The sequence below is a fragment of the Mastomys coucha genome, unplaced genomic scaffold (genome assembly GCF_008632895.1).
Source record: "Mastomys coucha isolate ucsf_1 unplaced genomic scaffold, UCSF_Mcou_1 pScaffold5, whole genome shotgun sequence".
NCBI classification, from domain to species: Eukaryota; Metazoa; Chordata; class Mammalia; order Rodentia; family Muridae; genus Mastomys; species Mastomys coucha.
This window is the reverse complement of record NW_022196911.1, coordinates 95627906-95655064: the sequence shown is the minus strand read 5'-3', so window position 1 is coordinate 95655064 and position 27159 is coordinate 95627906. Positions and strand designations below refer to the sequence as shown.

General features: G+C 41.6%; 5 protein-coding genes and 1 long non-coding RNA gene across 8 annotated transcripts in view; 5 read left to right on the top strand and 1 right to left on the bottom strand.

Annotated features, from left to right (window-relative positions):
• LOC116077705 overlaps window positions 1–27159 on the bottom strand; it is a 57810-nt gene that overhangs the window by 11581 nt on the left and 19070 nt on the right. The gene's annotated exons all lie outside the window — the stretch shown is intronic.
• LOC116077697 (keratin-associated protein 2-1) lies at window positions 1469–2104 on the top strand. Its single transcript, XM_031352417.1, has one exon. It carries the CDS (start codon window positions 1509–1511, stop codon window positions 1902–1904), a length of 396 nt encoding a protein of 131 aa, XP_031208277.1. The 5' UTR covers window positions 1469–1508; the 3' UTR covers window positions 1905–2104.
• LOC116077696 (keratin-associated protein 9-3) lies at window positions 5881–6327 on the top strand. The gene has a single exon (XM_031352416.1). The coding sequence runs from the start codon at window positions 5881–5883 to the stop codon at window positions 6325–6327; it is 447 nt and encodes a 148-aa protein (XP_031208276.1).
• Window positions 12954–13550, top strand: LOC116077690 (keratin-associated protein 9-3-like). Of its 2 annotated transcripts, XM_031352405.1 has the most exons (2): window positions 12954–13195; window positions 13262–13550. In XM_031352405.1, the coding sequence occupies exons 1-2, from the start codon at window positions 12954–12956 to the stop codon at window positions 13548–13550; spliced, it is 531 nt and encodes a 176-aa protein (XP_031208265.1). The 2 variants fall into 2 exon arrangements, with proteins under 2 accessions (XP_031208265.1, XP_031208264.1); XM_031352404.1 differs by having other exon boundaries at window positions 12954–13550.
• On the top strand, window positions 20779–21907 carry LOC116077691 (keratin-associated protein 1-3-like). 2 transcript variants are annotated; one of them, XM_031352407.1, is made up of 2 exons: window positions 20819–21060; window positions 21115–21400. In XM_031352407.1, the coding sequence occupies exons 1-2, from the start codon at window positions 20819–20821 to the stop codon at window positions 21398–21400; spliced, it is 528 nt and encodes a 175-aa protein (XP_031208267.1). The 2 variants fall into 2 exon arrangements, with proteins under 2 accessions (XP_031208266.1, XP_031208267.1); XM_031352406.1 differs by having other exon boundaries at window positions 20779–21907.
• Window positions 23453–24472, top strand: LOC116077702 (keratin-associated protein 9-3-like). Its single transcript, XM_031352424.1, has one exon. It carries the CDS (start codon window positions 23498–23500, stop codon window positions 23864–23866), a length of 369 nt encoding a protein of 122 aa, XP_031208284.1. The 5' UTR covers window positions 23453–23497; the 3' UTR covers window positions 23867–24472.

Sequence of the window (27159 nt, the reverse complement as noted above, 5' to 3'; positions counted from 1 at the left end):
TAGTACTTTCCCATAGAGGCCAAGACTTTGTGTCAAGAAGCACTTACAGCTGACAGAGCAGTTAATGTTCAAACAAGGTTGCTCCCAACAAGTTCCTGCCTCAAACAAGCAACAAAGAATTTAGAGGTAAAAATCAGTTCCCTGTGACCAGAAGCATCAGAGATATATACACCCTGAACTAGAGAAAAGAGTCATGCTCAGATATTAGATGCTTTCATTTAATATACACACACACACTTTATAAAAATAAACTTGGGAGGACTAGAGAGCAGTGATCTTAGATGATTTCATTTAATACATGCATAATTTATAAAAATAAACTTGAGAGGACTAGAAAGATGGCCGAATATTTGTAAGAGGACTTGCTACTTAGCAGAAGACTGAGGTTCAATTCTCAGGACCCATGTGGTGACTCTCAACTAGCTGTAATTCCAGGTCCAGGGCATCCAATGCCCCCTTTTGACCTCTTAAGAGTATGAGGCATAGGGAGGGGGAGGCAACAGAGGGTTGTTCTTGTTGTTTTTGTTTGTTTGTTTGTTTGTTTAGAGGGGAAACTGGGAAAGGAGAAATTGTATGACATGTAAATAAAGAAAATATCTAATAAAAAAAGAGTATGAGACCTGTACACGGAATATATACATATGTATAGGCAAAACACTTGGGCATAAAAAATAAAATAAACACATCTAAAATAGATTTTAATTTTCTGCATTTGAGCTGCTGTTCTAGCTAAGAAATTTGTATTACCTTGTATCAAATGGTAAATAAATGCATTACAAAAGAATCCCATAAAAAAACAATGTGCCTAGTGCCTGTTTGGTTTATAGACACATGCTTCCAGGGTAACCATTAAGGGAGAAGAATCCAGTCCGCAATCTATGTATCTCAGACCTTATTATACATAATTATATTGAAATTCAGGATATCTTAAGGTTGATATTTAAAATGAGCCCAAGAGATAGTAGAAGGATCTAGGGGAGATTGATCAACAGGTAAAGTCACAATCAGACGAGAGAGAAAGTCCTGGGGTTCCATTACATGAATGACAACTGCAGTGAACAATGTTGTATAATCAAAATGAGAAGCCAGAATTTGGAGTGCCTTCATCACTGCGGAGTGATAAATGTCTGAGATCATGGTAACTTGCCTCTGGAGTTGATCAATATATGATGGGTACATGTACCACAACATCTCACTCCACTCCATAAACCCTCAATTCTTCTGTCAAGTAGCACTCTGTCGCCTCATGGCTGTAGTTTTCAAGTTTCCATAATGAACAGTGAGTGTAAGATGTTCATATTTAGAGATGCAATGAGAATTATTTAATGAGGGCAACCAATGACTCAATCATTAGTCAAACATGCATTGGCTTAATTAGTCAATAGGTAAACAGGAGGGTCATCAGCTCTGTCTGGGTATAAAAAGGGATCCGACCCAGAGGAGACATCACACCTGAGAACTCCCAACCTCTCTTCACTTCTCAGCCCCACTCCAGCCCAGACACCACCATGACCGGCTCCTGCTGTGGATCCTTCTCCTCCCTGAGCTGTGGAGGAGGCTGCTGCCAGCCCTGCTGCTGCAGGGACCCCTGCTGCTGCCGCCCAGTGTCCTGCCAGACCACAGTGTGTCGCCCTGTGACCTGCGTGCCCCACTGCACCAGGCCCATCTGTGAGCCCTGCCGCCGCCCCATCTGCTGTGACCCCTGCAGCCTGCAGCAGGGCTGCTGTCGCCCCATCACCTGCTGCCCCACCTCTTGCACAGCTGTGGTCTGCAGGCCCTGCTGCTGGGCCTCCACCTGCTGCCAGCCCATCTCAGTGCAGGCTCCCTGCTGCAGGCCCCCCTGCTGCCAGCCTGCTCCCTGTCGCACCACCTGCAGGACTTCCCCTTGCAACACCTGCTGCTGAGCAGTGAGCTGAGCACCCAGGGCAAGAGCCATCCTTCAGAAAACAGTGGTGTTCCAGTTTCTCTGTGTGAACTCCTCCTCTGAGCCACTGATACCCTAAGTCAACCAACTTGTGCACATCTTTATAGCTGTCTGTGTCCTTCTTTCTATCTTAGGTCTAAAGTTTTGAAACATATTTATCTTTAAATAAATTTCTCTTCTTGGGCCAGAGAAACCATTGTTTGATTGTTCTTACGTGTACCTTTTAAAATATTTTAATTTATTCTTTGAGAATTTGCTACACATGCACAATTTATGTTACTCACATCTGTCTTCTACATGCCCCTTGAACTCCTTCCAAGCCTTCCTCCCCTCCCCGCCAACCATGACCCTCTCACAACTTCATACCTCTGGTTTTTTGTTTTTTGGGTTTTTTTTTCCCCCACTGAATCCAATTAATTGCTGCGTTGTTTGTGTGACTGCAGAGCCATCCACTGGGACATGGACAAGCTACCAGAAGAGGGGAGTCTGTTTATTCATGTTCTTCTCTTAATTAGGTCTCAAAAAAATGTTAATTGCTTACCACTTGCAAGTCACAACTGCATGGACTATGAGAAATATTCAATTGAGGTTTGAAATTTTTTCTCTCAAAAATCACACAGGGCGTCACCCCTAAATGAAAGGCTGTAGGAAATCAACGACTACCGAGAGAGGGAGAATGAATCTTCCCCATAGATGAACCTCCTAATTGGTTTTCCAAAATCAAGTGGTCAGCTCTAAAACACACAAGAAAGACATGAAGCTGCACTTATGTATTTAGATCTGTCCATACATGTAGTAATCACAAAGAAAAATTTTAATATGTCCATTTCTTTCTTTCTTTCGTTATTTACTATTTGATTTCATATGTGTGGGCGTTTTGCCTGTATTGATGTCTCTTCACCATGTGTGTGCCTGGTCCTTTCAGAGGTCATAAAAGGGTATAGGATCCCCTAGAACTGGAATTACAGATGATGATGATGATCTGCCCTGTTAGTGTTGGGAATTGAACCCAGGTCTTCTGGAAGAGAAGCCAGTGCTCTTAACCAGTCAGCCATCTTTTCAGCTCAAAATGTTTCTTTTATTAAAAGCCTCTGGGAAGATGAGTCATATCCACCTTGACACAATTACATGGACGAATATGAGAAATAAAAGTATACATATCATATAGGATCCACCAAGATGTTCCTTTTGTTTAGAAAGAATAAGGAAATTATAAGGAAGAACTGTTAATATCTTATATGAGTTAAAATTTTGTTGCCCAGGCTAGAAGTAAAGTGGTGTTCTCATCCATGGAAACAGTATGGCCATAAGTATGAAGGGAAGTACATCAAGGGGCATCAACACATTTTGACTAGAGCACTGGATATATGAAGAGCCACAGAGCAAGGTCTATTTAGAGAATTAATATGCTTTACCTATCAGCCAGCTGAGTCAGTAAGAAAGCTCTAAGGAGCCATCTAAAGCCTCAGGTCCATATGTGGCATGATAGGAGTTGTGCTGGGATAGTCTATGACGTTTCTTATGAAGACAAAAGGCAGATGACTCAGTCAGCAAAGTGCTTGCCCTGCAAGAATGAGGAGAGTTCAAGCCCCAGGACCCATGGAAGAAGTCAGACATGGCAGTACAGGCTTGTAATCTCACAGTACGAAGGGTAGACACAGCTTAATCAGTAAGCCCCAGGGTCCTATGAGAGACTATCTCAAAAAAAAAAAAGAAAAGAAAAAAGAAAAAGAAAACTCAATAACTCCTGAGGATGACACTCAAGGTTGAGTTCTGGCTCTGATATGCATGCATATATACAAAAACTCGAACATATATGTACACACACATACACACACATACACACACAGAATGGGAGAGAGAGGGGTGGAGAGGGACAGAGGGAGAGAAGGAGAGAGGGAGAGAAAGAGAGAGAAATCCACAACACAGATGACAAACACAGAAAACAAGAAGGTCCATTAAATTAAAAAATGGGAAAGAAAAAACAACTAGAAAGTAAATGTGATTTATTTCAGTTCTAGGTTTAAAATGCTTAAAGGGGTTATAACATATTTATCCATCTTTACCGTGTGCTTCACATTTATTATTCCATAGCTCATCCTATCCAATACCTCACGTTTATATTTTTGAACTGCTAAAATCTATTTAAAATAAAGGCAGTACACAAAAGAGTTTTACTAATACTCACTGAACCTGGAAAGCAACAGGGTAGAAAAGAAAAAGAACTGGCTAGGGAGGGGAGAGGGGTCTTGCAAAGCCAGCTCTTCCCTGTGTGAGTACAGGCACTCATTCAACATCTGAGACTTTATCTGATCCCAAACCACAGTGTTCTCCCAACAATTGATGCTGAGGATAAATGAGAAGTCACTTCTACCAGCACACTGATGTTCCAGTCTGGAATTTTTGAGAATGAATGGCTCCATATTTAACTCATTTCTCTAACTAATTAACTCCATTGATAACACCGGAGCAAAATGAGACAGATAATTCTACTCTTTCTTCATAACCTTTAGTGTTCTGTGCATAGTAAACTGAAACAAGCTTGTGATACTTCTACTGAAAGTACATTACTTTCTGCACCTAAAATATGAAGTGGCCAAACAGATGATTTATTAGCTTTTCTTTGCATTATTCAGTGGTTACATGTAAACATTTTCAGTTTCATGTCTATAGTCAGGGCTACCAGACAGCATCCATCTTTACAGAGACTGGCTTGCAAGCTATTCCAGTGTAATCTTAGCACTGTTTGCAACAGTATCTCCATCTCCTGAAAGCCAACTTTGTGTTTCTATTCACATTCACAAGGCCAGTACATACACAACGGGTAGCAATAATGACTTTTGATCACTCTACATGTTTTTCATGTCCCTTCATGTAACGCTAAATACTTAGCAGAAATAAATATCACACTGCCTTCTGGTGGCTGCCAGGAATTGTTTTAACTTACTGTTTGCTAAGGTTAAACTTAAAATTTTTGCATTTGTAACTGCTAACAAATATTGGTTAACCATATTAAATCTCTCTTACAAACATTATGAAGCAGAAAAAAAATAGTATTTTCCTGACTCCATTTGTCTCCTTGGCTCCTCTTTATAAGTTGACCCAATGTCCTCTTTAATGCAGTACCCTCTCTGCCAGGGCACATGACACAATAATATAAAATGGCATAAATTGAAGTCAAACTCTGACCTTGAGGGACACTGCTCAGATGATCCACATAGCATTAATTTTTAACACTCATAAAGAAGTATAAATCTCACTTGAAGATTTTGTGGGTGTTTTTCCCCAGTTACTAATGACAATTTTTAGCCTCTTCTTTTAAATTGAATTGGAGTTCAATAGAATTTGTTCCATATACTCTCCTGAGGGACAAATGTTTCCTCAAATATTAATGATTTGAGTATAGAAGAATATATATACATATAGAGAGAGGAGTATGTGAGTACCTATTAATGTGTAATGTATCACTTTCTGTGCAACAATATAGAAACTGTGATCTTAGCAATAAAATAAAACTAGAAGCATAAAGACAATCTTCTTGAAGGACAACCTAGGGTCAACAGCTCTCCCCTGAACACTTGAGATTTGGTGAGTATGCTCCCATAATTATAATTCCGATGAGAGTCACCTTGTCAGGTGCTGTGACCACAAACACAAAACTGAGGCTAAGACTCAAGTGGAAAGCACAACTCTGTTTGAGCTTAGAGCATTTAACATATCTACCTCGCATGAACACATATGATGAGCACTAGCTGAGCAACAAAGACACACCCACTTACAGATATGTTTAAAGTAACTCAGAGGCCCAGAGAGTCTGGTTTTAGGAGTAACAAGATAAAAATGTTACCTGTCACAGAGCGACTGGCCAAGGCATATAAAAGGCTCTGGGTGGGATAGGCAGCCAGAATTCAGAAACTCCTCTCAAGTACACAGCTCTCAACACAACGCCTGACACCATGGCCTGCTGTGCTACTAGCTTCTGTGGCTTTCCCACTTGCTCCACAGGTGGCACCTGTGGCTCCAGCTGTTGCCAGCCCAGCTGCTGTCAATCTAGTTGCTGCCAACCTAGCTGCTGCCAGCCCAGCTGCTGCCAGCCCAGCTGCTGCCAGCCCAGCTGCTGCCAGTCCAGCTGTTGCCAGCCCAGCTGCTGTGGCATTGGCAGTGGCCAGGAGGGTGGCAGTGGAGCCGTGAGCTGCCGTGTAAGGTGGTGCCGCCCTGACTGCCGCGTGGAGGGCACCTGCCTGCCCCCCTGCTGTGTGGTGAGCTGCACACCCCCAACCTGCTGCCAGCTGCACCATTCCCAGGCCTCCTGCTGCCGCCCATCCTACTGTGGACAGTCCTGCTGCCGCCCAGCCTGCTGCTGCTACTGCTGCCAGCCCAGCTGCTCTGAGCCCAGCTGTTGAAAGCCTTCTAGCAAGAATCTTAGGAAGATGACACTTCAAAATGAACTAACTAGAACCCTAAAAATCTTCTAAATTTCAGCATTGATAAATCAGCTATTGTCACAGCTACATAATTTCCCAGGAGGTAAATTCATTTGGGGTGGAAGAGCCAACGTCTTTGTTGGCTTGAACGCCAACAAAAGGCCCACACTGTGGAGTGGGCTGTGCAATGCATTACTATAAATATTAACAGAACTACTTCAATAACCAATTGGGATTTGTATTTAATAAAAAGTATTTGGTCTCTTCAATGGTAAAAATGTATTGTCAATGCTTTCTGTTCTTCAGAATATTTTAATAATAATGAGTTTAGAATCTTTCAAAATCTCAATAAGCTACTACAGTTTTTTTTCTTTAACTATGGTTGTTATTTTAATAATTCTCTTTATTTGATTCTCCTTAAATTCCCCATTATTTCTGCAACCAAAATATATCACCACAAAACACAATAATTAAGACACTCACCTGAACCCTGTGTTCCAAAGTCAGTTTTACAAAGAGGAAGTTTGTGTCATTTTGGTGTCTGAGGCATTGCCAAACCTCTCTCATCACTTAAATGTGAGTCTACAGATGATTCTTTTAAGCATCAAAGGGATACTGAGGTGTAGTGCAGGACGAAAGACCATAAAGCCTGGCTGCCAAGATAATAGCGTAAGATGTTTCCAGCCACAGCTACAAGGATCCATGACTCCTTAAGTAAGTTGCTTCATTTGCCTGGGCAACTATTTCTCATCTGGAAACCGAGTTACATCCCTTCCATGGAGAGATATGTAGATCATCCATTAAACAATAGCATGCAGCCAGTATCCTCAGACATCCACAGAGGAAAAGCACTCAATGATCCAATAATATCATAAGCTTTATGGTTGTCCTGGTTAGCTTGTATTGCCCACTTTGTGCAATCTAGAGTCACCTGGGAAGAAGGAACCTCAACTGAAGAAAAGTCTTGATCTGATTGGCCTGTGGACACATGTCCAAAGAATTCTCTTGATTATTGATTGATATAAGAGGATTCAGCCGACTGTGGGCACTACCATTCCTAGGCAGGTCATTCTGAGCTGTGTAAGAAAGCAAGCTGAACCAGGTGGAAATCTCGCCAGAAATGTATGAAGGATTCCTTTCTCTTCATCCTCGCCAGCACTTGTCAGTAATTTTCTTGATCTCATTCATTCTGAGTGGGGTGAGATGAAAGACCAAAGTAGTTTTAGTTTGCATTTCCCCAATTTCTATGGATGTAGCTTACTTTCATAGGGATTTCTTAGCCACCTTAAATTCTATTTTCTAGAACTCTCTGTTCAGATCCATAGCCTATTTTTAACTGCATCCTTTGGTTTCTTGGTTGTTTGTCTTTTGAGTTCTTTGTGTATTATGGATATTGGTTCTCGATAGGGATAAGCTCTCAAGCAGTCACCCAGATGAAGAACTATAACAGGCGATCTCCTGACAGAGGCAGAATTGGTTTTCTCTAGGGATAGTTCCCTGATATGTCACCCAATCCCAAGTCAGCGTGTACACATGTGCATATCAGCAACACTAAAGAGACTCAACTCACCAAGAGATATACTTTTTTATAAAAAGGAGGAATTTGTAAATTTGAGAGGGAGTGGAGGCATGGGAGAAGTTGGAGGGGACAAGGGGTAGAAATGATGCTAATATAATATGCCAATGCTCACATATAAAATTTTTCAAAAACCAAAAATACTTAAGTAAAAAATAACAAGCAAGGACCAAAAGAAAATAAAGTTATCTAAGCATAAGTCAAGGAGCTAGCCGTAAGCAAACTTGCTTTGTTCTTCCATGATTTCTGTACCTGACCGCCCTTGGTGCTGGATGGTGACTTAGAAACAGAAACTGAAATAAAACCCTTTCCTTCCATACATTGCCCTTGGTCAGAATGTTTTCTCATAGTAACAACAAATCAAGCCAGGATAACTGTCATCTGGAAGATTTTTATAAGAAGTTGCTTTAGAACATTAACAAGGTCCTGTTGTCCTGCAAGAAAATCGTTTCTACCCATTGTGCCCAAACTGAGTAAGCCAGGTTGCTTGCTGTTCTTATCTTACTTATTAACATCTAGTAACTAGCATTTGTAGATATGTACTTTGGAAAATGATGAAAGGAAGTATGAGGCTACCAATCTGCATTTTTGTACCTATACAATCCTCTCGAGTCCCATGAGGCAGAATACAGAACACAGGCTTGGTCACATCCTGTCACCATTCTTGCCCTAATCTCTAAAGAGTCTTCTAGAGAAAAGCAAGCATGAAACAGAAGATACGTAATGGAGCTTCCATTCCATGGGATAAAATCTTTAATCATAGAATCAACATGATAAACGACAGGTCATGACTAGCAGGGTATTCTTCTGGGGTAATAAAAAACACTTTGGACATCAGACATTAAATGCACCATGAGGCTGAAAAGATAGCACATCAGGTGAGAGTGTTAGCTGTAGAAGGAAGAAGACCTGAGTTCAAAGCCCCAGAATACACATAAAAAGCCACGCCTGCTGGTAAGCCCAGCACTGAGGGAGTCGAGACCGGAGGATCCCAGGAGCATTCTGGCCCTCCAGCCTAATCAACATGGAGAGCTTCAGATTCACTGAGAGAGCTTGTCTCAGACAATAAGATGGAGTGATACCCATCTGAGTGATATCCTCAGAACCCATGTAAAGATGTAAGGAAAGAAAAGACTCCATAACATTGTGCTCTCACCACTACACGTACCTCATAACATGTGCATATCCCTGTACACACACGCTAATAATAATAAATAACATGTAGTAGAAGGAGGAGGAGGAGAACAAGGAGGAAAATGAAAAGGAGAGAAAGAGGAGGAGGAAGCTAGAGAGCAATGATGAAGAGTCCTCATAACTCCATCTGGCCTCCCCCATAGGCACATGCCTAGGAATGCTCACCCACACAAAACACATACACAAAATGCACTTTATTGTACACATTTAAATAGTTCTTTCACATTATATGATTTCTTCCCTTCAATTTATTAAAAAGAGAGGTGTGAGGTCTCTCTAGTACGACTTTATAACAACCAGAAAAACACCACCTTGACATCAGCATATACCCAAGGAACACAGCTTATTGGACCTACAGTACATTGGCATGAAGAATGCTAGGCTCCTGCTTCTGTGTGAGCACAGCCCCACATCCAGAAACAACCTGTCCATCTGTGCTTACAACACGGCCAATCTCCCAGATGCTAACCTATAGATCTCTTGACTACCAATTGGATTAAAAGGTTAAGGGCTGAGTCACCTTTCACTTAGAAGGACTTCAACCCACGTGCAACACAATGACATAGGCTGGTGTTTGGAAACTCAAGAAAGGCCGTATTACTTGATTAAGGCTAGAAAGCTGGGGTGTCCTTGAGGAAGTCCTTGAGGCTTATTTGTTGCCCAGTTGAGGTCACTGGGATGGATTACAAAGCACAGGAACATAGGTGCCCACGACAAGGATGCTGTGCTCATGTGACTGGTGCATCATTAACCACCACACTTCATCCTTCAGAGACCTAAAACAGTATTAGATCAGACTGACTTAGAGTCCTGGTGAAAACAACATGAAAAAAGCCAGAACCACCAAAACCAAGATAATTCTGTCTTAAACAGAAACCACTTAAAACATTAGGATCACTCTTAGACAGAGAGTCAAGTTCAAAAGAAACAAAAACAAAAACAATCAAAAAGTACCTTGTTTTCGTTGTAATGGTATGGTCTGTGCCCTCCAAGATGATATAGGGGAAACTGAAGAGAATAATAAGAAAGATAATGTTTACTCTTTGGTTGGTGGTTTAGACCCTGGGAGCTCTGAGGGTACTAGTTAGTTCATATTGTTGTTTGTCCTAAGGGGCTGCAAACCCTTCAGCTCCTTGGGTCCTTTCTCTAGCTCCTTCATTGGGGACCCTGTACTCAGTCGAATGGATGGCTGTGAGCCTCTACTTCTGTATTAGTCAAGTACTGTCAGAGCCTCTCAGGAGAAAGCTATATCAGGCTCCTGTCAGCCAGCACTTGCTGGCATCCACAATAGTGTCTGTATTTGATGGCTGAATATGGGAAGGATTCCCAAGAATAGATCCCAAAAATATTCCATGTTTGAAAAGCTGAGGACACTGATTCAAATTGTTATTCTTTTTGATAAACAACTTGACACACATTTATATTTTCTGATTATTAAGTTATAAAATGTTTTTGTTGCAAGCTCAATGCCAGTTATTTCTGTAATTTTTTTTTGGAATATACCAATAGTATAGGCAGGTTTTACATTAAATCAGCAATATAAATTTTATCAACTGAAAAAAAAAAGATAGAAAATCTACAAAGAGAATCATTGTGAAATTTTTTGATCTCTTTTGATTTCCATGGAAATCAATCCTGAAGAAACAGATTCTGGTGGTAGGCAAAAAGAAGTCTGGTTAGATCCCATGTTCTTGGTGTATTTAAGGATGGTAAGGGAATGTTCAGGCTTAGCTTCACCTTGTAACAGAGAAGGAAAGCTATCAGATTTTGAGGAGTAGGTTCCTCCTCCCATCACATGGGTACCAGGGATCAAATGCAGGTCATCAGGTTCCGTAGCATGCTCTTTTATCTGCTGAGCCAGCTCACCTGGAGCATTGTGTTTTATTGTTAGTAATTACCTAGGTCCATAATCATGGAAGTTGACTTAAATCTTGTACTGTTGAAAATGGTGCCAAGTAGAAAAGTCCAAAAACACTAATGCCATGCACAATGCCATTATCTCCAGGGCTTTTATCAACAATGCACTGCAACATCTTAAACACCCAAGATCAATATCTTTAGTATCAAGCGTCCTGCTGAATTTGAATTTCAGCATGAATTAAATAGTCCCTGAGATTGTTATCAAGACACCTGCACATTTCAAGCACTTAGAGTGAAAAAGCACCCAACTAAAGAAGCTGGGGGGATAGTTCAGTGGGTAAAAGGCTCGTCACACAAGTGGGAGGACTTGAGTTTGAGTCTGCAGACTCCACATAAAAGCCTGGGGCATCTGTAATCTCAAAACTTCTATGGAGAGGTGGGAACTGGGGACAAGAGAATCCCCAGAAGCCTACAGGCCACCTAGGTTGGCCCAGGCAGTGCAGAACAAGTGACCTTGTTTTAAACAAGGTAGAAGGTAGGGACTCAAACATCTGGAGTTGTCTTCTGACCTCCACAGGAGCATGTGCCATGTACTCATGTATATAAATGTGGACAAACACACACACACACACACACACACAAATGGAAAAAGAAAACTGAGTTTTATCTGCAATCAGATGGTAGAAGCTCAGACTTCAGATTCACCACTTAGGTTTTTATGGCTTTGAAGAACTTCCTTCCTTCTTTCTTTCTTCCTTCCTTCCTCCCTCCTTTTATTTCCTCTCTTTCTTCCTTCCTTCCGTTCTTTCCTTCCTTTCTTTCTTTTTTCCTGTCTTTTTTCTTTCTCTCTCTTTCTTTTTCCTTTCTTTCTTCCTTCCTTCCTTCCTCCCTCCCTCTCTTTCCTCTTTCTTTCTTTCTTCCTTCCTTCCTTCCTTTCTTCCTTTCTTTCTTTCTCTTTCCTTCCTTCCTTTCTTCCTTCCTTCCTTCCTTTCTTTCTCTCTCTCTTCCTTTCCTTCTTTCTTTTTCCTTCCTTTCTTCCTTCTATAATACATCCTGCCTATGGTTTCCCCTTCCTCCACTCCTTCCAGAGTCCATCACCTTCCCTCTCCCCTAGACCCACCCCTCCTTCATTTCCCAGGAATATCAACCAACGATGGTATAACAAGTTACAATAAGACTAAGCACAAACCTTCATATCAGGGCTGGGCAAAGCAACCCAATAACAGGAAAAGGGTCCCAAGAGCAACCAAGAGTGAGAGACACCCCCACTCCTGATGTTAGGAGTCCCACAAAAGCACCACGCTAATTGCTAATGGCTCAGTTTCTTCCCCTCTGTTATGACAGCAGCAGTAGAGCCCACCCTTAGGATTGCTGAGAAAATATAGAGGACTGAGACAAGCTACAGACAGTTGTCTAGGTACATGATAAGTGCTCAACAACCATTGGTGATAACTAACCATTTACATTTCCCACGTGCAGGGAAGGCATCTTTTCTGTCCAGTGGAACCCACCTTTGCTTCCCAGTCAAAGGAAACAGGCAAAAATATTGAACTTCCATGTGAGATTCAAGACCCAATTACAAAGGTCAACACTGAGTACTTTCTGACTCTTCCTTAAGTAGGAGCAGCGTTAGTCAATTAGTTGTTGGCAGTAGGAAAATTATAGCGAATATGGGTGATCCAGGCTCATGTTTCCAATGAATGCTAATGACTACTTCACCATAGTCAAGAAGCCTAATTGAACACCAAATAAAATCAACTTTTTACAGGCTTTCAGAACTCTGAACAAGTAACTCGGGAACAAACAATTATGACTTAGGGGAAAATTAAATAAACATAAACAAGGAAGACACTTTGGAAATTAGGGAAACAGCAGCCAGCCAGGGATTATAAAAAGACTGGAGTGGCAGACACCAACCAAATTCAAAAACTTCTCTAAGCAAACGAACCTTCAGCACCGAGGAACTCCTGACACCATGGCCTGCTGTGCTACTAGCTTCTGTGGCTTTCCCACATGTTCCACTGGTGGCACCTGTGGCTCCAGCTGCTGCCAGCCCAGTTGCTGCCAATCCAGCTGCTGCCAGCCCAGCTGCTCCCAGTCCAGCTGCTGCCAGCCCAGCTGCTGCCAGCCCAGCTGCTGCCAGCCCAGCTGCTGCCAGCCCAGCTGTTGCCAGCCCAGCTGCTGTCAATCTAGTTGCTGCCAACCTAGCTGTTCCCAGTCCAGCTGCTGCCAGCCCAGCTGTTGCCAGCCCAGCTGCTGCCAGCCCAGCTGCTGCCAGTCCAGCTGTTGCCAGCCCAGCTGCTGTGGCACTGGCAGTGGCCAGGAGGGTGGCAGTGGAGCCGTGAGCTGCCGTGTGAGGTGGTGCCGCCCTGACTGCCGCGTGGAAGGCACCTGCCTGCCCCCCTGCTGTGTGGTGAGCTGCACACCCCCAACCTGCTGCCAGCTGCACCATGCCCAGGCTTCCTGCTGCCGTCCATCCTACTGTGGACAGTCCTGCTGCCGCCCAGCCTGCTGCTGCTACTGCTGCCAGCCCAGCTGCTCTGAATCTAACTGCTGTGAGCCCAGCTGTTAAGACATAGGTTGCTGTTCTCCAAAGGATTAGCTTTCAACTCCTGGGCCACACGTTCTTGAACTTTGATATGGCTTGGTTTGGGGGCACAAACACTTGGCCTCACTAAACATTTTTTTCATCTAATACTGGAAAGGCTTTGATATTCTCTATGAAAATAATAAAATGCAAATTTGATCCCCAAATGAGAAAATCAGCTTACCTTGGCATTTTCCAAGGCTTGGTGCTATCAAGGCCATGGAAGAATCTTCTATGCTAAGACATTTTTCATTCTTCTTCCACTATTCTGTAAATTACTCTTATAAATGAAGGCTAATGTGTTCAAAATAATAAATTAATTTGTTGGCATATCAAAACTTGCTTCTTTTTATTTAGTGTGCAAATAATAGATACTTCATGGAGATCTATATAAAAGATTTCTGAGTTTGATTCTATATATTTATCTATTTTGTGTGAGGAGTGGGGCATGTAAGTAGAGGTCAGATGCAGTCTCTCTTTCCACCTTATGGTTCTGAGGATCGAACTCTGGTCACCAGGCTTAGAGGCAAGTGCCTTTACCCACTGAGCTACCTTGTCAGCTCTGTTTTTTTGTTTGTTTTTTGTTTTCTTTTGTTTGTTTGTTTGGTTGGTTTTTCGAGACAAGGTTTCTCTGTATAGCCCTGGCTGTCCTGGAACTCACTCTGTAGATCAGGCTGGCCTCGAACTCAGACATCTGCCTGCCTCTGCCTCCCAAGTGCTGGGATTAAAGGCATGCGCCACCACCACCCGGCTCAGCCCTGGTTTTTATATTATTCTTCTTTATCCACCTGTTAGGAAGTGGGATGAGTTCCAATGGTGGTTAGACCCCATAAAAAGCTGTGGCATTGCCATGTTCTTGTTTTATTTTGTTGCTGTCATTAAACGTTGTGTCCAAACACATGAGGAGCAGAGAGGCTGTTTGGTTCATACTTCCAGGTCACAGTGCATGACTGAGGCAAGTCAAGGCAGAAACCTGGAGTCAGGAACTTAGTGGCTTGTTCTCTAGCTCACTTGCAGGAGCGTTTTTAGCTAGCTCTCCTATAAGGCCAGGACTAGTGTGTAGGGATGGTGCTGCCCACAGTGGTCTTACCCCCCCTCAATCAATTAATAATCCACACAGTTTCTTGTAGGCTAAATTGATAGAGATAGTCCCTTGGGTGAGAGTCCCTTTCAGGCTATCCTAGGCTGTGTCCTGTTGACAGCTATCACTAACTAGAATATCCAGAAGTTCATCCCATCCAATGGTTTTATAAGTAGATGCATAGAAGCCAGAATCACTGTCTAACATAAATGTTTCCTTTTCCATCCTTTAGATAAAGATTCTATTTCAAGTGATCTAAGACAGTGGTAGCACATGCTAAGAAGTCACTCATTTCCATTTACTTAGAGCCTTGACAGACAAAACAAGACGGACATCAGGATGGCCAGTCAACCAAGAAAAAAAGTCACAAGCACGTAGAGATTTTAAAACTATTTTTTTTTCCAGTTGCTAAACAGAAAGTAAGGATTGCCAAGTTTTTGTTCAATATTAAAATAAAGACATATTCTTTGGTTTCAGATGCTTGCTTAATAGAAAAACACAAAAACCACATATTTGTCATATACACGTGTGTTTTATGTAATATATTTATAAATATATATTTTATATAGCTAAGCATAAGTACCAAGAAATGCTTCATAAACTAATAGGCAGGGACCTTGGGCTTGGAACTGGAGGATATAGAAGAGGATAGACAGACAGATAGATACATAGATACATACATAGATACATAGATAGATGGACTGATAAACAGGCAGATATAATACTACTAGCCCATTAATATGGCTCAGTAGGTGAAAGTGCTTGAAAACGAGACTGACAACCTGAGTTCCATTCTTGAGACTTACACTAATGGAAGTAAAAAATCGGAGTCCCTCAAGGTATCCTCTCACTGCCTCATGATCCCTGCAGCACGCAGACTGAAACACACACACACACACACAAGCACATGTACATGCACACACACACAATAAGTCAGTGTGAAGAATTAAATGAGGATTGTTTCAGGTTAGATTATAATTTATACATTCAAAGACTAACAAAAACCGGGAAATTAGGAGGTGTAAATAAAGAGGAAAAAAACCAAAACCATAAGAAAACTATTCAATTCCTGACTGACTGTCTAGACACCTGCTTCAATCCAGAGGTATCGTATAAGGACAGGACAGAAATGAAGGCACATTCCATCCTTCTGCCCCCTTAAGTCTATGTGAAATCATGTTTGCTGCTTAAACAGCCCATGCTTACAAAAGAAAATGAAATACAGTAACACACACAAGGTACAGTGTCAATTCAGCCTTCTGTCATTACCACATACTACTAAGTGCTTGAGGTTTTGTTTTATTAAAAAAAAAAATAGGTTCTCACATATCCCTGGATAGCCTCAAATTGACTATGCAAAATGAATATGTAAACTTGAATTTCTGTTTCTCCTACCTCTACTCCAGAGTGCTATTAAAGGCATATGCCACTACAACTGGTTTATTCTAGCCCTGGGAATTGGACCCAGGACTTCATCTATGCTAGGCAAGCGCTCTCTCAAATGAACTACGGCCACAGCCATACACAGACTGTTAGTCATTCTTCAATTATTTTGTTTTGTTTTTATCCCTACTGAGGTTATGAATCTTAGAGGAGAACCAGTTACTGACACTTACTAAACAAGAATAATTCCTAATTGCATTGTAAATATGTATCCTTATACCTACAGATAAATATAGCTCTCATCCGTCATCAAAGAAGCTTCCCTTTGTAACAGATGAAGATCATTACAGAAAACTTTAGTCAAAATGGAGAGAACAAGCAAGCCTATGCACAGTCCCAAGAGATACATCTACAACTTCTGCATCTAAGTCTCAGGAACATTGTGGAAGAGGGTGTGTGCAGAAAGACGGTAAGAGCCAGAGGACCAGGAAATCTGTTGCGAGACTGTGTCTCCTAGAAATGCCCCAGAAATATCAACCAGGCTGCCTAAACAAGACCTGAACAAGGACAAGACTAATAGACAAGCTAACGTTGAAGGGGGAACTCTCATAGGTCCCACCCCTAGACTAAGGACTACAGGCAACTAGGGAATGCTAAGAGAAGGAGAATTAGTCTCCCTCAAGGATGAGCATCTCAATTCATTATCCAATGCCAAGTGGTCAACTCTGAAGTCATATACATACAAGCAACTCTAAACAAACTTAGCAGATTGTATCCATAAATTTATGACCACATATATGTATATGTGTATATATGTATATGCATAACAATAATAATTAAAGAAAAAGAAGACATTAATTTGAGAGGGAATGGTGAGTGACGTGTGGCCCAGGAATAGCTAGGGAGTAGAAAGGGAAGGGGGACATTGTGCAATTACGTTTAAGTTTTAAAAATGAAAATTAAAGAAAAATTCATAAAATAAGTAAATAAACCCTGCTATGGTCAGACTCTGAAATATTATACAGCTTTCAAAATGAGTTTTACCTATGAGATCTACAAGAAACTGGGAGCAGTCGGTAAATGCTTGCACTCAAGCACAAGAACCTAACTTTGATCTCCAGCACCGGCGTAAGAAAAAAAGGTGAATGGTGAATGTGGTCATGCACGGTGGCAAGCTCCAGGGTTAGTGACCCTGCCTCAAAAGGATAAAAAAAAGGGGGGGGACAGTTGAGGAAGACACCTAGTGTCAACCTCTGGCCTCCACACATGCAAATAAATTGAATAATGGAGATACATAGTATGCAGGTATAAACACATCTGTGGAGAAATTCCTACAAGCATGCAGCCTATCAGTACTCAGTCATGAAAAACTGTGAAAATCTGAGGGTGGCTCTAACTACAGAGGACACTGAACTGGTAATCAGGAACTCCACATCAAGGAAAGTCCAGGGACCAGACATGTCCACGGGTAAATTCTATCGAATATATATTTAAAAAATTAACAACAATTCCCAAGAAATATCTCAAAACATGTTCATTGTTCTATCAAATATGGGGAAAAATAGGAAAAGAAAAAAATAATTCCAAGATTAGCCGATAAACCCAGCATCAGTCTGATGGCAAAGACAGGAAAATAATCACAGAATAATATTCCCGACTCATATTCATACAACAGTACAACAGTCATCCATCAACTACTATCAAACAGAGTTTAACTGAACAATAAAAAAATTAAAAAAACATTTGTAAAGGAGAATTTACTTTACAATGCAGGAATTGTCTAGAGTAAAAAAAAAAAAAAGCAATCACTGTAATCTTTCTTTAACAGATAAAGGGGGAAACACATGGTTATCATCTCAACTGTTGCAAAAAAAAATTTTATAAATTTCAAAACCCTTTCATCATTTCAAAACCACTGCGTAGGACCAAGGTCATGGCTCAGAAGGCAAGAGCTCCTGCTTCCAACCCGGACAACCTGAGTTCATTTCCTGGGCTCACGTGATAGCAGACTAGGAGAGACTCCTCTGCAAGTCTTCCTTGAACCTCCACACATACACTAGGGCACGCACAGCTGTGCACACACAAATAGGTAAATAAGCAAATAAATAAATCAATAAGATTCTGACTTTAAAAAACACTCAAAAATAGAAACTACCTCAGTATACTAAAAACCCTCAATTAAAAGAACACAATTAACCTCATTCTCAGGAGCAGAAAACGATAGCGTTTCCTGTTAGCTGGGAATGAGACAAGAACACCAACCCTGCTATACTGTTTAGCATACCACTGGAAGTGCTGGCTAGAGAAATACAGCAAAGTAAAGAGGCATATGTCACCAAATTGCAAAAAAAAAGTAAAAATTTTCTAAAATAAAATAAAAGTAACTTCCATTAAAGATAGCAGGATATTGTGTTCTCTCTCGCTCGCTCTCCTCTCTCTCACACACACACATACACACACATACATACACACACACATACTCACATACACCTAAAGATTCACACACAAAAGAAGTATTAAAAGTAATCAATGAACTTAGCAAAATTACCAATACAAACTATACACACACACACAACACATACATGCTCGCTCTCTCTGTCTCTCTTGCTTCTCTCTGTCTCTCTCTCTCTCTCTCTCTCTCTCTCTCTCTCTCTCTCTCTCTCACACACACACACACACACACACACACTCACACTTGAATTTCTATGCACTAACACTCTCACTCACTCATACACACACACATACACACACACTCTCACACACACACACACACACTTGAGTTTCTATATACTAACACTCTCACTCACTCATACACACACACACACTCACACACTCTCTCTCTCTCTCTCTCTCTCACACACACACACACACACACACATACACACACTTGAATGTCTATACACTAACAGTAAGCAGTACAGAAAGGAAAGCTACGTGGACAGCCTCAGAAAGAATCAACTCTGAAGGGATCAACTTGACTAAGGGAAATATTTGGACACCAGAAATAACAAAAGATTCAAAAACACTGCGTCAAGGTCATGGCTCACACACTGTACTATTAAAACAGCAATACTACCGATAGATCTACAGATGTAAGACAACCCTATTGAAATCTCCATGGTGTTTTTGTAGTGTTCCGCGGGACCCACTCTGAGCGGCTCATAGCCACCTGTACCCCAGCTCCAGGAGATCCATCTCCTCTGGACTTCTCAAGTGCTTTCACTCCATGTACATACCCACATGCAGACACACAATTAAAAATAAGATCAATCTTTTTATAAGAACAAAACTAGTTTTGTAAGCTTTCTGATTTTAAAGGGTTATTTAAAAACTAAAGTAAGCTAAATAGTTTGCTGTTAACACAAAGGCTGGCATACAGAAAAAGATGCCCAGAAATAAATCCTTATTCATAGTCCAAAGATTTTTTTGTTTTGTTTTGTTTTGTTGTTGTTTTGTTTTGTTTTGTTGGTTTTTTTTTTTTTTTTTTGAGACAGGGTTTCTCTGTATAGCCCTGGCTGTCCTGGAACTCACTCTATAGACCAGGCTGGCCACGAACTCAGAAATCTGCCTGCCTCTGCCTCCCAAGTGCTGGAATTAAAGGCATGCGCCACCACTGCCCGGCTTGTCCAAAGATTTTCAATAGAGGTAATAAGACCCAAAGGTTAAGATGATTGACATTAATACTAAAAATATTGACATGAATTTCATGCAATGAGCATTTGCCATGATTAAATTTTTAATTTACATATGCATAAACTCAAACTTTATTGAAATTTAAGACACACACACACACACACACACACACACACACACACACACGGAGACAGAAAACGACGACACAGGGTCCCCAATGAAGGAGTTAGAGAAAAGACCCAAGGAGATGAAGGGTTTGCAGCCCTTTACAATGAACAACAATATGAACTAACTAGTACCCTCAGAGCTCTCAGGGACTAAAGCACCAACCAAAGAGTACACATGGTGGGACTCATGGCTCCAGCTGCATAGGTAGCAGAGGATGGCCTAGTCTGTCATCAATAGGAGGAGAGGCCCTTGGTCCTGTGAAGGTTCTATGCCCCAGTGTAGGGGAATGCCAGGGCTAGGATGTGGGAGAGAGTGGGATGGTGAGCAGGAGGAGGGGGAAGGGAACAGGTTGGGGAAACCAGAAGAAGAGATACCATTTGAAATGTAAATAAAGAAAATATCTAATAAAAAAGCTGACATAAAAGGCAAAGTCATTAAAGGCTTCAATTTGTAATGTGTGTATTGATGACCAAAAGGCAGACTTTGTTTGGATGCTGATCAGTTTAATAGCTCATGTTTTTGATGACACCTTAGTCTGAGTAAACTGTTTATGAAATCATGATTGTTACTGAGTGGCTGCTTAGGAAATAAATTTTCAGTTTGGATAAACTGTGCCGAAGGTTATCAAAGGTCAGCTAAGACAGAGCAAGCCAGGGTAGTGTTTGGCCTAATTCAAGGTTGGTCACGTGACTTTTATAGAGGGCTGCTTGTGTTTGGCAATACACCTTCTCTTAGACCAGAGAGAAAGAGGAAGCACAGAGCCACTTAATTGATCACTGACTATAGTAGGTGATGGAAGCACTGTTTATAAGTCTCTAATTACTCAGGTATTGACCAATCAAAGACTGACTTTGTAACTTGTGTCAAGGGAAGATGCTAAATGTTAGATGAATCCACAGCTATAAGGAATATATAAAAGGCCAGGTGAGGAAGACACAACCCAAACTCAGAAACTTCTCACAGAACAACCAACTTGACTCCTGACACCATGGCCTGCTGTGCTACTAGCTTCTGTGGCTTTCCTACTTGCTCCACTGGAGGCACCTGTGGCTCTAACTGCTGTCAGCCCAGCTGCACCCAGTCCAGCTGCTGTCAGCCCAGCTGTACCCAGACCAGCTGCTGTCAGCCCAGCTGCACCCAGTCCAGCTGCTGTCAGCCCAGCTGCACCCAGTCCAGCTGTTGTCAACCCAGCTGCTGTCAGACCAGCTGCTGTCAGCCCAGCTGCACCCAGTCCAGCTGCTGTCAGACCAGCTGCTGCCAGCCCAGCTGCTGTCAGACCAGCAGCTGCCAGCCCAGCTGCTGTGGCACTGGCAGTGGCCAGGAGGGTGGCAGTGGAGCCGTGAGCTGCCGTGTGAGGTGGTGCCGCCCTGACTGCCGCGTGGAGGGCACCTGCCTGCCCCCTTGCTGTGTGGTGAGCTGTACACCCCCAACCTGCTGCCAGCTGCACCACGCCCAGGCTTCCTGCTGCCGTCCATCCTACTGTGGACAGTCCTGCTGCCGCCCAGCCTGCTGCTGCCACTGTTGTGAGCCCAGCTGCTCTAAGCCCAGCTGCTCCGAGCCCAGCTGTTAAGAGCCACGTTCCTGAGTAGTTAAAAATGCAATGGAAAGCACTGAAGAATTGTGTGGACTGCTAAGGACCTGTTCTGTGTGATGGATGCTAAGTATCCTCATGTTGCTAACCTGTTCGTCGTAGTGGAACTCTTCATCAGGATCCCCACAGACGTCCTGAAATTAGTGCACTGAAACCTTGTCTCAATCAGCTTGTTCCTGGGACCCTTCTTTGCTTAGGTGATGCACAAATATGCAGCAGTACATCATTCCAGGGACATGTGGACTTCCTTCTCTAGTTCTTGGTCCCTACATATCTTCTGCCATGCTTTCTACTTGAAGAGACCCTGATGCTCTCAAAAAAAGTGTTTTATGCACAAGTGAATAGATTTCTGTCCATCTTCTAATTTTAAGCTGCCCATCTATAGATGGTAGTAATCTTCAGGCATGGTCACATAATCTAAAGCAAAATGGTTGTGTGAAAATTAACTTATGTTTGAATTGTCTGCTAATAAAAATGTTCTGTGCATTAAATAATCTTCATGGCTATTTTAATGTGTGAATGTTTTATTAAAGTAGACCCAGACCAATAGAGTTACCCTGCATGGACTTTTTATACCAACTCAAACTTTGTCCCATTTAGTTCATTAGATGAATTTTCTTTAACAATGCACAACATAAAGAAACTGGATTGTTATCTACTCACTATTTTGGAAAATATCTGCCAATACTATTCCAATAGAACTTGGGTTCAGTTCCTACAACTTGGAACTCCATTCCACTGATCTCCAGTTGTGTAAACTTCAACTCTCAATATTCACCTGCACTTCCTAGGTGTATGAGGGATACATCTGTACTAGATAAGAGTAGAGCAAGCAGCTTTGAGGTATAACTGCTGGGTTCCACCATTGTATCATACAGATGCATCAGAAATCTCAAACAGCAATATCACAATTTAAAATTCGCAAGCCACCTGAAAAATGCCTTTCTTAAGAAGTTAACACAAAACTAGAACAAAAGGAGGCAGAGTCTTTCATGTTATTTTAATTCTTATATTATCAGTTGACTACAATACACAAAATACAAAAAGACCTAAGACATTTTTCTCAGGTTATTTACAAGTCCCCAGCACTTACCTCTCTCATTAACTTGACAGCAACGATGGATTACAGAATGGTACATTCCAGAATAGACAGAATTAGATGACTGTACATTTGTTCAAAGTGTCATAACTCCTATTTTTCTCAAGCTTTTTCCAACCACTAAATTCAGACAAAAATAGCTCAACATTCCCTAGTGTCTTCATGGCAAATAAGTCTTCGTGGGCGGTGCTACAACTTGAAAGTGCTCTTACTCATTCTTGAGTGGTTCAGGCGTTCATGAATCATACCTTATACTCCACCCCCTCAGTTAATCACTACTGAATCAGATTCAATAAACATTTAATAAGAATATATGAAAATCAGGCTGGTATACTTTCAGAAGAAAAAAAAAAGTTGTTTGGTTAACAGTGAAAGAACTCTCTGGCCTGAAATACAAATAATGTTTACACATTTCCAATCCATTGAAATGAAAAGAACTATAAAGACCACTTGATTGTGGTGCTGCAGTCAATGAGGTAGATGTTTCTATTACGTGTGACCAAAGGTGTGTTCAATTTGGCAAATATGCCAATGCATTAAATTCGGTAGAATGTAGTCTATATATGCAAGAGAGAAAAATAATGCTTGCAAGGAGCAAATTGCCTTCTGCTTTGGAGCTGTGAGTAGATGGCCAAGTGGAATGACAAGTATTCAGAATAAGGGTGTTGTCTTAACCTACAGTGAGGAGACTCTTTGAACGTGGAAACCACAAGCACCACTCCAAAGAGTATGTGGACAATAGAAGGAGTCACAGCGACCTTATAAAACAAAACCATCCCCGTAATATGTCACAAGTATTTCAATGGAAGCCAATCAGAGGACCACTGAGGGACAAATTTAAACAAAAACAAGAAAAATATGTTAAGAATTTTATAAACAGCAACTTGCTTGACTATATAAAGGGCCCCATGCTCAGGTTTGCTCCCAAACTCAGAAACTCATCCAATCTACTCAACATTCAACCAACGCCTGACACCATGGCCTGCTGTGCTACTAGCTTCTGTGGGTTTCCCACTTGCTCCACTGGTGGCATCTGTGGCTCCAACTGCTGCCAGCCCAGCTGTTGTGAGACCAGCTGCTTCCAGCCAAGATGCTGCGAGACAGGTTATGGCATTGGGGGTGGCATTGGCTGTGGCCAAGAGGGTGGCTGTGGAGCCGTGAGCTGCCGTGTTAGATGGTGCCGCCCTGACTGTCGCGTGGAGGGCACCTGCCTGCCCCCCTGCTGTGTGGTGAGCTGTATACCCCCAACCTGCTGCCAGCTGCACCACGCCCAGGCTTCCTGCTGCCGTCCATCCTACTGTGGACAGTCCTGCTGCCGCCCAGCCTGCTGCTGCTACTGCTGCTAATCTACCTATTAAGAGCCAGGTTTCCAATTGCCCAGATCATGGTATTCTTGAATTGTGCATCTCCTTGACCAACCCTGGACCAGTAACAAGTTCTTCGACCTTTACTTCATTGTCTTTTATGAGTCCTCAGAGTATAGGTGCATCACAGCAACACCCGAGTCTGTTCTATGATCAATACCGTGACCCTCTACAGTGGATCCAGAAGTGCTGAGAATCCACGGGCTGACCACCAAATTGTTCTGGATATACTGAGTCTGAGACTCTTTAAGATTGAAAATTGTCAAAATCTTGGAAAATATTTTCTTAAGAACAGTCTGTAACCCTATCCATCCTGCTTGGTGACCAACTCTTACCTTCTCTTTACTTAAAGCTTTTCTAACATCAAAGACACCAGACTACAGCTGAGTGACATTCTTCAGATGTCATCGGAGAAAATGGGAGTTCTTTATCCAACTTCCAGCCTCTAGGAAATAGGCCAGACCATTCTACACTTTTCCACTGGACCCTTTCCTCATTTTTTGGATCGTAATTAGCTTGCCCATTGGCCGTTCCATTATATCTGTAGTATTGTGTCCTATGATGTTTCTTAATAAATCTTATATTCTGGGCAAAGAAACTATGGTTTGTTTCTACTTGTGTTTCATCTGCTTATGATATTAGAAAATGTACTGAAACGATTCCCTTTGTTTCCTCTGAAGGACTGAAGTCATTCATGCTTCATGTATTATTCATTCCATTAAAATGTATTAAGTACCACTTTAAGGCAGGAAGTTGGAAGAGATGATAGAGACTAGACAGATGATGAAGATTCAATTCTTACCTGTGACAACATGGCTATACAGAAAGAAAAATCATATGCTCAAATAGCTACTATGGGATGTGATAAATTGTAATCTCTTCTCAGCTCACAAAAGTAACCTTAGTGGGCAGATATGTTTGTGGCCAATATGTCTAAACATGCCTGTTTGCAATAAGATGTTAACAATAAGGTTTCCCTACAGGCCATGAAGCACCAAAATCCTACCAGAATGATGTGAAATAATAACAACTAAGACTGGAAGAAAATTTTTGTCTAGAAATAGAGAAAAAAAAGAGTATTATGTCATTGGGGGCTCATGGATCTTGCTATCTGATCTCTTCCCATTAAGCCAACAAATTCGGATAATCTTTGAGACTTTCTGTGAAAAGCATTAAAGTGACTGGGTTTCCTCTGCATGTCAATTTAGGAAAAGACAAAGAACAGCCCGGAGCTGACTGAACAAAGGGACCACAAGAAATTAAAGCCTCAAGAGCTCTCAGAAGTGATGTAGATTTGGATGACCTCCACATCAGAAATAATATCTTGGGTTTTTTGACCGAAAAGAAAACAGAGAGTGAGCAAAGGGACATGAAAGCATAAGAAATTGCTTCACCACAGGACTAGTGCTATCTGGATGTGGGTGGCATCAGCAAGAGAATCTTCACAAAGAGGAGACTCCCTACAGAGAGCTTTGACATCCCTTCCCAGTGGAAAGAAAAGGATGACAAAGAACCTACACACCTGTTAGAACAACTAAATCCAAAGCAACCATGCCACTAAATGCCGATGAGGATGTAAAGCAAAAGAAAAGCTTACTGTTGCTGATGGGGATGCAGAATGCCACGGCACCTTGGTAGTCTGGTACCTTATTATAAAACTCAATATATTGTTATCAATGAATCCATAAATTGTGCTCATGTACACATATATATGTATATACATGTATCTATGTGTATATACATGTATGTATATATGCATACATATATGTGTATATACATGTATACACACATACACACATATACACAAAATAAGACAAAACCTTATATCTACTCTGAATATCTGCACTGTTGTTGATTCTGTACGTGAAGAGGATAGACAAACTCCGGGACATCTACACAATGAAATACTACCTGGCTTATATTAAGATAAATGAAATAAGCCAGTCTGGAAAGGTTACATGCTAAATAGTTCAACTATACATCTTCCAAAGACACAGAAGCAATTAATAGGCAATCATAAGGAGAATGATTATGCCTCCATCCAGCCAATGCTGTTGGATTTCCAAACCTAACAGTCTAGAATATTCCTGTTACCTGGTGCAGGTGACTGTAGTCAACTCTCAAAAATGGCAGTTTCCTACATACAGTATCTACTGGTCATAAATGGTCAAGTAATGGCAAAAGAGCATGCATTTAAAATCCCAGCGCAGAAGTGGGAATGTACCTTTAAAGGAGGAATATTGCTATAGGAGGGTTGATGTTTCTCATCCCAACCAAGAAATGGGAAGCAAGGAATTAAAGGATGGAGAGAGAATCACAAGATTAGAAAAATGAACAAAATGGTTTATCTGAAAACATAGCAAAAAGGAATGGGGGACAAGAAGCAGAGTCAATAAAGAGTCCTGAGAAAGATATACAGGAAGGGAAAGAACGAAACAACCTGGCCTTGTTTAGTAGCGTGTGCTGTCCTACATGCTAATAATTAGCATTGATATTTCTTGCTAGGTTTTCTGATGCACAGCTAATAAGAAAGAAGCTGAATTCTGATCTACCACTGTCTGACTCCAAACTCCATAAAAAGGAAACTAAAGAATTAGATGGAAAGTGTGTCAAAGTTCACAAGTCTGGGCCAGCAAGATGGCTCAGCTAGTGAAGGAGCTTGCTGCCCACCAACTTGAGCTCAATCTCCAGAACCAATAAAAAGGTAAATGTGGAGTACCTACGCCACACCCTCTCACTTACACATGTGCGCCATAGCACGTGTGCCTCTACACAGCACACACACTAATAGGAATGCAAATAGCAAATTGAATAACATTTCTAAGGTTAAAAAATCAGGATGCTTTCAGAATCATGAGCTTTGGTACAAGTTCCTAGGTGCTGGTACATAGGATCTAGTCCTGTAGCTCGGCCCCTCCCTTTCATGTTCCAATTGGAGAGGCTGGAGATGGTGCTATGCAAACCACATCACTACTTCCATAACAGACTTTGTTCAAGCCATCCAGCACCTATCCTCAGAGTTCCCAGTCCATTGGAGTCATCCTTCAAGTTCAGGACGTTAGAAAACATCACGAAGATGATTATGTCCCCTCAGGACATTTCCTCTTGATTTGTATATTTTATTACTCTCTGACTCTTCCCTTCCTATAACTTCTTCTTCTCCTTCTCCTTCTCCTTCTCCTTCTCCTTCTCCTTCTCCTTCTCCTATTTCTTCTTCTTCTTCTTCTTCTTCTTCTTCTTCTTCTTCTTCTTCTTCTTCTTCTCCTCCTCCTCCT

Excerpts from the sequence above, each read along its gene's own strand:
- LOC116077697 (XM_031352417.1), top strand. The coding sequence starts at position 1,509 with ATGACCGGCTCCTGCTGTGGATCCTTCTCCTCCCTGAGCTGTGGAGGA.
- LOC116077696 (XM_031352416.1), top strand. The coding sequence starts at position 5,881 with ATGGCCTGCTGTGCTACTAGCTTCTGTGGCTTTCCCACTTGCTCCACA.
- LOC116077690 (XM_031352404.1), top strand. The coding sequence starts at position 12,954 with ATGGCCTGCTGTGCTACTAGCTTCTGTGGCTTTCCCACATGTTCCACT.
- LOC116077691 (XM_031352406.1), top strand. The coding sequence starts at position 20,819 with ATGGCCTGCTGTGCTACTAGCTTCTGTGGCTTTCCTACTTGCTCCACT.
- LOC116077702 (XM_031352424.1), top strand. The coding sequence starts at position 23,498 with ATGGCCTGCTGTGCTACTAGCTTCTGTGGGTTTCCCACTTGCTCCACT.